Raw genomic sequence first — 14,569 nt, forward strand, 5'->3', positions numbered from 1 at the left:
GAAAACTTCATCATAATTGTGGGAATCTCAAAAGTTTATTCTCCACCCCATCCTCCCCTACTACCTCTGTTGAGGGAACAATATTTGAGGAATTTATGTGCTTAGTCAAGTTCCTCTTAAAATCATGAAATTAGAAACAGGACATGGCCAGTTATACAATTCATATTGATGTGGAACGTTGTACCCAGAGGGCAAAACATAAGAAGAGGAGCAGGTGATTTTGACATAAAAAATCAGTTCAAATTGAAGGCACAGATTGAATTTAAATTGTGGCCAGGTTCTCGAACTGTTGACAGAACCACCACGGCCTGGTGCTGCCCTGCGGCTACCCACTTGCAACATGGAGCAGGCGGCTAGCTATATACAAGACGACCTTTGCTCAATAACCTCCCAGTATATGCTTAGAACCCCTTGGTGTGATGAGTACCAGCCAGGGAAGACGTCTCCGCGAACGAAAATGGAAATCTACGAACATGTACATGATCCAAAACAGTAGAAAAAGATGAGGCTTCTTCATTGTCGTGGACAAACTATCCAAACAACTATCATCCATGATTCTTACAAGAATCAGCCAAGGGGTTCAAGATTACCCTAAATATGTTAAGGAGGTTACAATCCACACGGCAGGGCAAAGCAGTTCTTATAGCAGTCGCTGCAACTCCACCTGACGGTATCGTTTCTTGCGGGCTTCTCTTTTATCCTTCGCAGTAAATCTTGGGGTGTCTATCCATCTGCAGCAAACCAAAATCTGGATGAGAACAATAACTTAAGTCACTTGTCAAACAACACCCGACTGCCAAATTGAATGAGCTCCAATCGTCAGTTCAGTGTGCAGTTTCAATTAAATTCAGTTCTGTGGGCATCGCCAAGTCATACGTCTTGGCATCTGGTACAAATGGCTGCAGATGAAAAGAAATATTTGTCGCCGCATGAATTTTTATACGAGGTAAAGTTAATTACAGCCAATGGAAATGAGTGCAACATATCACTACAGTCAGGAATCACCTAAAAAAATTGCAACTTTCTTCAGCCACTTCTGCAAGAGGTTTCTGCTTCTTTGGGAAGAGTTTTCTGAAGTTGCTGCAACTCCAATAACGGAGACTTTGATTTGGATCACCACTTCGAAGAACAGTTTCCAGGATTGCGTGACGTGGAGCAATTTTACAAAAACAATATGGAACGAGAATTTCTGATTGCAGACCTCCTGGAAAAATTGAATTGCGACAAAACATAAATATCTCTTGGAATCTTTAAGAAAGAGTGGTTAATGCTTAGGTGATATTTTATGATTCCGATAACATCTTCATGGTTCAAGAACCAGACCATTGGTCAGATGTGAAACATGCGTATCATCAACCAACCTAAACGACTCTATTACATCCATTAATCTGAAGATAGCGGTAAGAGGAAAGAGAATACAGACCTACGGGAGCACTAGAAAAGCCGTTTCCATTCACAGGTCTTCCACATTCATCCGGTCCACTGGAACCTCCTCGTTCACGCTTGCTATTCTCTCTCTCTGTGTTACTAGCCGACCTCTGAAGCTGTAAAACCCTGTCCTCCCCATGTCTTTCTGTCAATGCATTGCCTTCCACAGATGTGCTGCAAATAAGCATGGAACTAGGCTCGCCATTAGCCTTTTCCACAATACTGGCCTGAAACAAACATTCCCAAGAATTGAAGTCTCCAGTCTATTCTGATAAAATGTGAGAGAGTTCTTAAGTACATGGAGATAACAGAGTGAAGCTGTGGCAGCACCACAGACCAGAACAATTTTACAAACAAATAAATTCTCTCTCTCCCTCTCTCTCTCTCGCTCTCTCCACTTCCTCGTATAAATAGTACGAGAAAGAAAAAGTAGAATAAAATGAGGAGGGGGAGGGACGGGAGGGAGGGAGAGAGAGAATAACACTGTGTAAAATAGTCTTCAGAAGAGCCTGATAGACCAGTTGATCAAGGAATAAGAAGTGGACACTTCTTCTGTCAAGCTCTTTCAACCAAGTTACTAAAATATCACCAGAATTTATGTCCAACAAGCAAACACGCCTCATTTCTGTCTTTTTCAGGAGAACCCAGATGAAAATAAACGCACTCATTGCATACGTTTGTACAGACCTCCATAGACAATCGTATAATCAAGCACGAGATCATGATGAATCCAACATCTGGGGCGTGAAAGGAAAACGACACTTGAGATGAGAAAGTAGCTGTCAATGATTAGAACCGTCTTTGGACAAGATTATGACATTCTTCAAAAATAATACTAGATGAGATTTATCCCTCATTATTTATCTCACCGATTCAAACTCTGAAGTCCGGTCTACTCCACCAGCGGCACCAACCTTGTGGCCATCAATTACAGCAAACTGATATCCGACAGGCTTCTTACTATCCTTCCTTGGTCTGCCCCGTTTTCTCTTCTGGGAAACATTCTCTCCTCCTGCAGCTGCTTGCTGATTGACAGGACCTCCAACTAGATGGTAACCACCTGCTGGAACTGAAGCCGCATCACCCATTGTCGTACTCCCAAGATTAGCCTGTCGTGCGTGTGCAGCACCATTAGTTACATGAGCATCATGGTCTTTTCCTTTCTCTTCTGTGATAATGGAAGATTCGTCGACTTCCCCTCTTGCAGGTCTTGGACGTGCACTATGTGTACCTTGTGAGGTATCAGCAGACTGCAAAGGTCGCAATTCACTCCCATAAGAGTTTGATAGAAGAGGTACCCTACCTGTAGACTTCTCATTCCTCCAATCTAAAGGCACATCAACCCACTGGATTTCTGCTTGGTGTTTGGTGTGTCCTTTACTTTCTCCACTTGAACCACCCTTCTGTGACGGAAGCACTGATCGTGACCTTTTGCTCGTTACAGTTGGAGCGCCAATGGAACCAATAGATCTGGTCTTTTTACCAGAAGCAAGCCTCCAAACAGAATTTAAAAACCCAGCATTTTCGCTAACAGCTGCGGCTCCAGCGTTGTCCGTTAGACCTGGAGATCTGAAGACACCGTCTTCATCAAAAGGTGCATGGGCAAGCTTCTTTTCAGGCTCATGAGTACTCACTTGGCCCACTATACCATCAAGGCAACCTTCAGCTATTAAATTGCTTCCACTAATAGCAGGTTCCTCAATCACCCTCTCAATCCCTTTAACATTTTCCTGAAAATCGTTTATCTCATGCTTGTCATCAGATAACACAACGTCCCTTTCACTAGTCGCTGCAACATCGCTCAAGGCACTAGGTGGCTCAGATCTTTCGTTGGAAATATTGGTGCCACACCTCCACACATGGTCCGACTCGAATGAACCATCCTTGCTCACTACGGCAACACTTCCAACCAGTGAATTGTCCTCGCACATGACATCCGTCGCCATTGCCACCCCAACAGGATTTATCCTCATACAGTCTTCAATAACTATCTCCTCATTTAGTGGAAACTGCTCCAAAGGTATTGTTGAGTCAGTCTTGTCAGGTACAGTGTGGTCACCCTTTTCAACGCTTGTGGAAACTTTTATGATTGCACTCTCCCTCATGAGAGACTCTTCACCGCCAGCTTCAACTTGAGTTCCAATTCGAGCAACTAGCATCTGAAGAGAAACAACGTAATTTCTTTGTTGATCTTTAACAACTCAAAAATCAAGAAAATCCCCGTTAATTCCTGTGATGCAACTCCCATGAAATCTTCGCACATGACTATTCATGAGTACAACCCACACGGGTCAAGGAACACAACTCTTGGAGTTCTTCGAAGTCTTGCAGAAGGTAAGAGAGAAATCGAAAGAGGCAATCCAGATGTTACTTCTGGATTTCTTGAATGCAGATTGATATACGGCAAGAACTATGTGCCGTCTACAAGAAGTCAAATATTGACGAGATACTTATTTTGACTCGAAGAAGCCTAAATTATTCAGAGTGAACACTTTTAGACCGGCATTTCATCTAGTAAACAATAGACTGATAAAAAAACACACGCCCCTAAAACAGATTAGGACTTACACTTGAATGAGACTTCTCGCCTGTGTTTTGATCATCGATCACCACAGAAGTCTGCTGTTCTTGAAGGACCCCGGCGTCCTGCTCATAAAATGTCTCAACAAAAAGGTCACTGCCCCCTTCATTTGGAGATGTACAGCAATCAAGCACTTTGGGGTCGTCCTTGGTAGCTTGGGATGATGGAGAGCTTGACTTCAAATTATTCATAGCTTGACCCAGCCCTCTCACACTCAACCCTTGTAAGCTTTGTGAGATCTCGGCTTTTTGCACAGATGGCTCAGAGACGCCTGGTGCTGACTGCAGCAAACCATTGTCTAGGGTATATTTGATTGAGCTCTCGACTTTCTGTTCAACTTCAACTGCATTTTGAGGCATTGTAGTGTCTTTACATGTTGAATGGGGCGGAATAATATCTGAACACAACCTCGGTGGCCAACACATCCCTTCTCCAAAGGGAGGTGTTAGGCCATGAATTTCTGGTGTAGCCTCTTGATTCTGGTGAGTCGACTTTGAGTAAACCTGATCAGACACGTCATCCCTGCTATATACAGGTGAATCAGAATTCCCTTTTATTACTGTATTAGAGTTGAGCGAGTTCTGAGTTGCTGGGATTGAAGTTACTTCTACCGTCTTGTCAGCCTTGATGCACGCTTCGTATCGGGTATCCGCAGGGTTCTCATTCAAAACGTCACTCAGCTCCTGATTATCAGTGCGCAATCCAATCCCTTCTGCTTGAACTGCATTCGCAAGTGAAGTACTCGTAGCCTCCACAGCATTGACAGTCTTTTGATCCTTATAAGAGGGAGGAGAATCTGATTCCTTTACTGCTGCTGCATTTAGGTTGTTCTCGGAGGATATTTGTTTACAAATGCCTCCAGAAAACTTAGACCTACTCAATTCGGCTGCCTCAGAAACACCCACTTCAGCTAATTGTGATATCTTCTTAGGTGATTGTTCTCTAGTTATTATAGCTTCGTTCACTAGTTCTGTCCTCTTCATTCCGTCCACTTTTATTTCATGTTTCTCACCTTCATTTGTTTCTCCACTTCTTTCGTCCCTGCACATCTCTCTCTCCTGCTGCTGCGATATTACTTCTCGATCCTCTTCCTTTCTCCACGGTATTTCTAATGACCATGGATCATCAGGATCATTAAAATCTTCAACAGGAAGCTTTGCTTTATACCGTACAGTAGGGAACGCACTCGCTAGTAGAGGAGCCTCAACCATTGAGTTCTGATCACAAGTAAAAGACATCATTGCATAAGATATTCGAAGCAAGACACTCCAGTACATAATAAAAAGTTAGGATCCCACACATATACAACTGCACAACAAATAAAAAGTATGTAGTTACTTACAGTTATAGCGCCTAAGCTATTGTTTGTGACAGAGATTCGTTTTGGTGCATCTGTCTCCAGCACAACAGAATCCTCTGAAACAACCCATGATAACTTTCTCTTCTTTGTTGGAGACTTGGAGTGTCCTATTTCCTCATGATCCGTAGCAACACTTTGAGGCGTGCTCTTTCCAAGTGATTGCTTTGAGGTTGATAAGCTGGATTCCTTATCCAGAGGGATTGTTGTTCCCTTCTTGGTCGTCTTCTTGCCAGGTAGCAAAGGCTCCACAATGCCATAAACTTCCGAGAGCGGAAGTTTCCTCTGCTGCCGCCGCGTTTGTGACTTGGTTTTCTTCTCAGTTTCTACAGGGGAAGCCACTTCTACAGCATTGTTAACTCGAGATTTACTCCCACCTAGTTGCAATTTATCACTGGTGTTAGCATACATGCGCTTCAACTTCTGTTCTGAAAAGCTACCAGATTTATTTTTCTTGTAGTAGCTTTTGAAGCGACTGTCCGGCTCTTCCTTGAGGTCAATTCCAACACTTTCAATATCGGTCGCAGGCTGTGCTGAACTAAGAGGATCAAAGGTTTTCTGATCTGACACTCCAAGCTGGCCTGTTGACCTTCTGAAATAGTGCAAGGGCTTCTTCTCAGAGGAGCTAAATCCAATGTTCCTTACACTACCACCGATTGAATATCGACTACTAAGTCCACTTTCTCCTCGGACACTACGCCTCTTACGCCACGAACCTCCCTTCTCAAAGAGCTGCCATTCTGGCCCAATATAACTATCCGTCCAATCACTTGTACGTTTCCCTAAAGCACTTGCTGGCGTACTGGTAGGCGTGTTGACTACAGAAGTATCTAAGCTAGATCCCTGCGGAAGCTCTGGAGCTCCTTTTGTCGATGCAGAACGCGTCAAAGTGCCCGCAGAAGTGCGCCGTTCTGCAACTTGTACGTTGTCCTTTCCAGATTTCTCAACAGTTGCCTTTTCTAGCTGCTTTCGTGTTGACTTCACTTTCAAAATAGATGTAGATTCAGGTACTTCCGGTGTAAGCGAGTTATCATCAGTATTTCTTGAACTTGGGATATCAGAAGGTGGGATTTCTCCTCTATCAACTGAAGACACGGTGCGAGCTCCAGAACGCGACTCCGGATAACTTTTCTTAGCAGAAGACCGTGTAGAGTAATGAACATTTAATTCTTCCAACTGAGCCTTCTCTTTCTCTTGATTCTTTTTATCCTCTTTGGAGGTGTGTCTTGGAGTGTCCAGCCACCTGCATAAAGCAAATCGAAGTTTACAATCAACATGTATTAGTAAAATATTTGCAAATTTATAAATATAAATCAAAAAATCAAAAAATTATAGCAAATATCGGGATACGTGACCAATTTCGAGACGATCAGCTAAATGAACCAAGTAGCAAAGTTCGACAGACAAAATATTACCTGAAGAACTTGCACTTCCCAATTGTATCAGATTCCTTCCTCTTGCCCTTTCTCTTAAAAAAAGAAGGCTCTTGACGAGAGCACATCAGGTACCGCAAACCTCTGTTAGGACTCTTCTCACCAACTATTCTCACAACAGCAACAATCCCACAATCGCAAAGGACTCCATCTTTGTTTCCTTCTCCCGTACCTGATCCAAGCCAGAAAGAGCCGATGTGTACAAAAGGCAAAAACAATATTACAACAAGCCACTAAAACTAGGAAACCGACTGAATTACTCAATCGGAATGTCTTGAAACTTCAACAAAAATGTATTTAGAGGGACAACTATAGAAAATTTGTTCACACGAAAAAAGATAAAGAAGGCACACCTTGCATACTAGCTGGCTTCATTTGATCAACTCCATTGGGAGCTTTAGCAGTTGCAGCTGCCTCCGCAAGTCCAACTGTCAATCCCTGAGCAACTTCTTCGGCGACACCTTCAGCTATACCTTGTGCTACCGCTTTAGCGATAGCAATCCTTTCAAACCTACCACTATCAAACAGTCGGCCCTCCGTTGAATCTTGTTCAAACGTACTTGTTTCTTTGGCAATGCTTTCCGCAATACTTTCTGCTATACCTTCGGCCACTCCAGCAGCGACTTCTGCAGCTACAGCCTCAGTTATGCTACTAGATGAAGTCCTGTACCTATCAACATCTATTCGAGACTCTTGAATCAGCATCAAGTTCTCCAGCCTATTCATCGTATCATTACGATTCCTTATCGTTTCTGTTTTCTGAGACAACACTATAGACCTAAGCAAAGGTTCCTCAGGTTCTTCAACGTTAGCAGATTGTAATGAGCCCTTCGGACTAATGTTCACACTGCCGTTCATATTGCTCACCGATCTGTTCGATAATTCAGCAGATGGAGTGAATTGTGACGACTGAACCTCGCCTGAGGCAACAACGCCCTCTTCCACTGGTGATAAAACATCCACTGCTGGAACAAAACCGACGGCCAACACAACTCAGACACTGTATTCAACACAGGCACAAAAAACACCAATATGCAATAGAATGGAAGGTATTTCACCCACATATACATTGAAAATCGCTGTCTTCTAGAATCGGATCTCTTACCAGCCTCTTTGGGAACGCGGTCTGTTGAGGAATTCGTCTCGAAGCCAGTTTGCAATTCCTGGATTCCTGCTACTTCTTTGTGTCCTACCACTCTTGGTTGAGCTTGACTGCAACCGGCTTCTACTTCAGCGTCATTCATAAGAGTGTCTGTAACCATACCAGCCTCAATGATATCACTGGTACCTCCTGATGCCACCTGCTTCACCACCAACATCGTCTGCGAATGCAAGACACGAAGTGTGATGAATAAAGAAGCCATCCCACATTCATGATATTGGCAAATAAGACAGTAGGACAGTAAAAGTTCGCATTTATACTCTCAATTACATTTTGACAAAAAATAATAATAATAATAATAAATAAATAAAATAAAATAAAAAAGTGGATAAGAAGTCAGTCCTGTTGACATCAAATTCACATACCCATGATTGTCACTGTTAAACCCTACTTCATCATCTACTATGCAGTCAATGGTTTACACCATACGACTTATACCTCCTTCATGATTAGCACATGCGCAGCTCACGTTGCATTGTAGTAGTAATAATATATATATATATATATATATATATATATATGGACTGTCAAGCTGGGAAATGTGTCCCCCACTCTGACTGGAAGACATCACCCCAGATAGTGAAATGCTTTCTGAAGACGACCATGATCCACACAAGGTGCCGAGTGGGCAGAAGTATTATAGGACGACAATTCGTTAAACCTCCAACATCTTCTTAGCGAAAGGACGGGAGACATGCAAAGAAACTGGGAGTGGTTCTTGAGTTCTTTACATTAAAGACTTGAGATGGTGCCATTTGGAGTTCACTGTTAAACATGTAATACAAAAGGAACATGAAAGGCACTACCTCACAACTGCAAATCCACATTTCATTGAGATAAATGGATTTAATGTGATTGATGCAGAAGCCAAAGAAGTTGGCGGTACTTACTTCCAATCTTTCAGTCGAACATTGCCCGAGAACTCCACCTTCCGCGTTCTTTCTATCACCACTTTCAAACACAATGTGTTTCGCAGCTCCTGATACATCGGCCCCTGATCCGGATGCCTTAATTTCTTTTACTTCCGAAATAGTCTTTTCGTGACATTCCACGCCAGCTGTACCTGAACTCTCGTTTCTACCACCATTAGCTTTTTTCCAAGGTTCTGAAGCTTCAAGATTGGCTGTAGTAATCCCTGCCACCACCGCCGCATCATCCGTCTCCATCATTTCCTCCGCACAACTCATTACTTCTAGATTCCCTGCTCAAGAAGCTACTTCGGGCTGCTTGACCAAATTTACCTGCACAAGCCCCAACTTTTGCTGATAGTGACTAATTCTACAGACTTCCCTGTGAACAAATAATAAGAGTGGCGATTTCAGTGCATGTTGAAACCCAGGTCCTCTTCGCTTCTTAAACATGCTAGGTCTGTTCCCACTAGAATTGAACCATTTCTGCTAATCGCTCCAGGAGTTCTAAGTTTTCTTAAGCAAGAAAAGGGTTGCTTCAATGATGCGGGTTACCATTCAACTCAAACTCTAACTACGACCTTGACCTCCGCTGTTGTTGAACCACGTTCGAGTCACTGATCACACAAATTCCGCCTCATATCTAAATTTCAACTACCGCTCTACAGCTATGTACATGGGTCGAATCAAGATATAAATGAAAAAGAATCGTCGAAGCTCCTCGTTCCCATCAAAAACTTCGATGAAAACATAACAAGGCAACTCAAGGTCTTCATAATCACGTCATAAAATATTGCCAAATTTGTCCGCGCAAAGATAACTTGGCCATGATTACTGACTGATAAAGAAGGCTCAAAAACCTAATGCCAATCACTGTTACACTAACAGGCTCCGTCAGATGATGAAGTGGCACCAACTCTAGAGAGGAAGTGAAAGAAAAATGTCTTTTTAGAAGAAAAGAACTGAAAAAGAACGCAAGAGTCAAGACTTCATGTACAAGCTATATCGATCTCTCAGAGAACCACGAGCAGAGGGAGAAAGACAGGGAGAGAGGGAGGTAGGGAGGGAGAGAGCGAGATGTCCTCTGACTGATCAGAACACGGCACACACCGCACCAATTGTGCAGAGAAAAAAGCAGATGATCAAACCCACCCCTTCTAATACTCAAAGGAACCTCGAAGCTTTAGAAGTGAAGAAGCTAACAATCGACTCACACAGCCGCAGAACTGTGACAAGCACGAACAAGCCCTCCCCAAAAAAACCGCATGCGCCAGAACCCTACAAAGCTTGCTTTCACACGTTCGAAAAACCCACCACAATGTTCCCACCCCTTGAAACTCGAAATTCCAACAAAACAATCACAGAGCCCCTCTTCGCTACCAATTCCCCAACACCCGAAACTTGCTAATCAAAGCAAGTCCTGGTGATATCGAAGGGGGCGGCAGGCACCTCCCTATGCACAAAATAGGGATCGCACAAAATTAGAGTGAAAATGCGTGGCGTAGGAAGTAAAACGGGAACTAACAGGAACAACACTTGGAGAGGGTGTCCGAAATGCGGAGGGGGAAGCACGAGAACGAGGTGAAGGAGAGAAACATGCCACCATGGCCTCCTCCCGCCATAGCCATGGCGAAAGCGCTCCACTTCATGGACCCCCCACTCACGCTCAACAGCCCACTCCCTCACCCCACACCTCATATCTACTACTCTCGACACGACCATTCCCCGGACTGTACATCCTTCACATCAATCCTATTCCTAGATATTCTTGGGGTTCGAACAATGCAGACTGACCTAGTCGAACCGAGATGAGTTCGTTGATTTCTGAGATCTAAAGTCTATGTTTCCGATTAAATACGCTGACGCACTGCGGAGGTTTCGGTCGTGGTGTGTCCGACGATCTAAGCCTAGTTGACCTCGCACACAGGAGGCCCTAATTGCCCGGCACCCAGATCAAGCTGCAGACCTACACGAGATTACTGCACCAAACGGACAATCCCCCAACCCCTGTTAGATAAATGTAGCAATGCCCATCTAACTGATCGAGGTCGTAACTAAACTGGAAAATTAGGGCGAACTCGTTGGGAACGAACGACCCTCGAGACCAGACGCTCTCAGGTTCATCCGGTGAACGCTTTGTCGTTCAAGGGGGAAATGCATCTGGGGCACACTTGGAGTGACCGTCTGCGACCAGTTGTGCTGTGGGCGTCGCAGAAGTTCACTGGCCGAACCCGCTTCCATGCGGTGTGCTTGTGGGGAGCCCTTCGCAACCGCCACTCTCAATATAGAGAGCTCCGTGGGCTTAGATGAACGTTCCGCAAGCTATTATGGCAGCGACACTTTCACACACTGCTACGTGTGTCCATGTCATGTCAGATATTTAACATAATTGTGGGATGGATGTGTTAGAAATATTACTGTAACATGCTACTCTTTTCCGCTCTTTTTTTTTCTTTTCTTTTTTTTCTTTTTTTTTCTTTTCTTTTTTTTCTTTTTTTTTCTTTCGCCGTAGCTGAGAATGCTAGATAGTCTGAGACAAATAGGCTTCATGATTTGGGGTTTAAGAGGGGCATGTAGTCTGAAATGTGGTCTTGATGGTATCTGTTGGGGTAACTGTGGTTGTACAAAAATTCTTGTTTCAAGGATTCCATGCTTGCCGATGTAGTCACTCCATCAGTCTCTCTCCATATATCTCAACATGTACAAATTTTTAGAACCCCAACAAGATCAGTGCTTGCAAAAAGAATGATAAAAGCTTTTGATATCTAATTCTGTATACATATTTTATATAGAGATGTATAATGAATTTAAATAGTATCTTCCACCTTAACGAAAATTCACATTAAATTGTAAAATATTCTTTATTTTTTGATAATCTTCCTACAACTATGTTAATATAGAAAAAGCATATTATACTCTATGTGCATGCAAGAATAATCAAAAAAATTAGTAGATGAAGTACAATAGATTAGGTTTATGCTATCATTGGAAAAATAAATAAATAAATAAAGAATATTTATGTATTACTTAAAATATTTTATAATTTAACTAATAATGATGATAATAACTTGTGGTGTTTTTTTTGCAATAATATATTAACAAGATATATTTTTTTGCAGTGAAAAACCTTAAAGCATTATATAAGTGAGGTTTTATGTAGTCAAAAATCATTTGGTAGAAAAATAAAATTTAAATTGAGTTAAAATTTATAATAAATGATTTTTTGGCAACTATTCCTTCCTAAGTGAGTAATTTCATTACAAAACATTCTCAAAAATATGTATTGTTCATTAAAAATTTAAGATTTTATCTTTTGAAAAAATTGAAAGGTAACATGTTAAAGTTTTGTGAACTCATTAACCAAGTAAAAAAATTTGTTAATTTTGACTACAAAATTGCCTTCTTTTCCTATTTTAAATTAGGTTTATTAAGACACAACTTAGAGGACCAATTTTATCTTCTTTATTATATTTTTAGCAATAAAATGTAATATTAATTTTTTAATTAAAATTTAATTTTTAATCTATATATAGAGATAATGATATATTAAGTGGTAAAACTTAATATGATTAATTAAGTGGTAAAACTTAGATTTTCTAAAAAATAAATTGTTTATATTGATGCATATTTCACAATTTTATCAATTAGCAAAGAATGTCAAGTAGAATGATTTTAAACTTATTTTAACAATTGTTTTAGCAAAAAACATCAACTTAAAATTTAATATCTATGAATAAAAAGTATACAAATTTAAGACCTATTATTTAAGTTTTATACATCATAAATATAATATCAATAATAATGATAATAAATATAAATATAAATTAAATAAAAAAATATAATGTTAAAATAAATAATTGATTAATTAGTAATAATAAAAATTGTTCAATGTGACATTTGTGTAGTATTATTCTAACAATATCTTATATTGTTATGCAAAATTTTACCTTATTTTGCACAATATTTTGTTTAAGAATTAAAAATAATGTAACTTCTATATTTGACTTATTATATTTTACTATTCTTATTTTTATTGATGAAGAAAATATTAAATATTACAAAATATTTTTGATATACAATACTAATCAATTGCATGTAGAGTATGTAACTAACTAATATTTAAATTTTAAAGATATTACCTACAAAGCACAATTAAAAGAAGTGCATTCAACCAATCTTATTGTTTTTGATTTATTATGATTCATATAATATAATCCTTAAATAGATTAGGTATTTAATATATATAAATTGCTATTTTTTATTTTTTTATTTCAAATTCATATTCTTTGGCTAAAAATTCTAAAATTCTAATTATTAAAATAAATAAATAAATAAAATCTATAAGTTACAAATAAGAAAATTTTATTTCTATTCCATATAACATCTAATTCATTTTAAATAAAGTTGCTAACAATGTTGTTAAACATTACAAGGACTACTTAGAAATCTTTGAAAAAAACCAATTCTTTTAAAAGCACAAATGATCACTTATAAAGAAATGAAATTTCTATTTGAATCAATTTGCAACCAATTATGGAGTAAATTAGTAGTTTTTCATATTATATCAACAAAAATCTTATATTCTTTTGATTTAATACTCAAAGTTCATATATTCATGTATTTTTTGTAAGAAGAAAAGTACGAATATATTATTTATAACTCAAAAAGTTGATAATTAAGAATCATGAATATTGTTGTTGTGAAAACTAATTTGAAAATGTACTAGGCATTTGGTTATAGGTGATAAATTATATTTGCAACAAACAAAGAAGCTTGCCTTCCTAATAGAATTTTAAACAAATCTTAATTAAAATTTAATAATTATAATTAAGTCTTAATAAAATTTTAAAGAATATTCTAAAAAAATATTAGAAAATACTATATATATATATATATATATATACATTAAAGATGTTATAGAAAAATACTTATTGAATCCTATCCAAATCTTGAATAAATCCTAAAAAAATCATGAATAAATCATAGTAAAATTTCTAAAGAAAACCTATAGATATCCTAAAAACCTTAATAAAATCCTGCATAAAATCCAATCAACCTTAACCAATCTAAGATAGTCTTAAAACATCAATAACTATTAATTATATTGCAATTTTTTTGTAGACATTGCAATCTAATGATTAACAAAAAAACACAATAATTTAAAGAAGAATCCAACATATCAATTGGGATAAAAAGTTCTTTAATTGCGTGGGTGTTGGTTGTCATCTTTTATTAAACTTGATGTTAATCTTTCAACTATAATAACTCCTTATTTAATTGTTCACTTACACTCAAAATTGGCAAAATTGTAAAATACCAAGTTCACAACCTACTTACCTAAATTTGCTTCAATCTAATTGATAAGTTATTTAAGATTAAAGAACCCTTGCTGATCCTTGAAATCCAAATTCTAAGACACTAATTTAGTCAAAATTTAATAACCTTCAATCTAACTACTAGATTGAGTTTAAATTCACAAAAAAAAATTAACACAAGTAGATGCACAAGCCCACAAATTTTGATCTTCTAATGTACCAAAATATTCACAAAAATTCTCAAGCTTATAAACTCTATTTTATTTCTACAAAATCCAATCCACTTCAAATGCCTTTCACTATGGAAAACTATGAAAAGTTTAATATTTGCCATCATCACTCCAAATCAAAGTTCAACCAAATCTTAACAAGTTTGCTTTCTAAT

The 14,569-nt window shown here is 39.0% G+C and overlaps 1 protein-coding gene across 6 annotated transcripts; it reads right to left on the minus strand.

Annotated features, from left to right (window-relative positions):
• Positions 1 to 233: 233 nt before the first annotated feature.
• Positions 234 to 9,148, minus strand: LOC112272806 (uncharacterized). Of its 6 annotated transcripts, XR_016498764.1 has the most exons (12): positions 8,852 to 9,148; positions 7,905 to 8,121; positions 7,153 to 7,764; positions 6,782 to 6,971; positions 5,352 to 6,609; positions 3,997 to 5,226; positions 2,732 to 3,587; positions 2,298 to 2,537; positions 1,424 to 1,655; positions 1,006 to 1,204; positions 591 to 731; positions 234 to 465 (listed from the first exon to the last, which is right to left on the minus strand). XR_016498764.1 is itself a non-coding variant. In XM_024500925.3 (10 exons), the coding sequence occupies exons 1-10, from the start codon at positions 9,146 to 9,148 to the stop codon at positions 641 to 643; spliced, it is 5,613 nt and encodes a 1,870-aa protein (XP_024356693.1). In that variant the 3' UTR covers positions 234 to 640. The 6 variants fall into 6 exon arrangements, 3 of the variants coding, with proteins under 3 accessions (XP_024356693.1, XP_024356691.1, XP_024356694.1); XR_016498765.1 differs by having other exon boundaries at positions 234 to 731; XR_002966820.3 differs by having other exon boundaries at positions 2,298 to 3,587.
• Between the last annotated feature and the right edge of the window lie 5,421 nt (positions 9,149 to 14,569).

This window comes from Physcomitrium patens, chromosome 19 (assembly GCF_059467195.1).
Source record: "Physcomitrium patens ecotype Gransden chromosome 19, ASM5946719v1, whole genome shotgun sequence".
In the NCBI taxonomy this organism is placed as follows: Eukaryota; Viridiplantae; Streptophyta; class Bryopsida; order Funariales; family Funariaceae; genus Physcomitrium; species Physcomitrium patens.

Bases quoted from the DNA above. Each gene is read 5' to 3' on its own strand.
- LOC112272806 (XM_024500923.3), bottom strand. From the start codon at position 9,148: ATGAGTTGTGCGGAGGAAATGATGGAGACGGATGATGCGGCGGTGGTG. The intron at 6,972-7,152 runs GTGTGCCTTCTT...GGCTTGGATCAG, and splicing joins GAAGCCAGCTAGTATGCAAG to GTACGGGAGAAGGAAACAAA. The intron at 732-1,005 runs GTGATTCCTGAC...GGTTTGCTGCAG, and splicing joins GAAAGTTGCAATTTTTTTAG to ATGGATAGACACCCCAAGAT.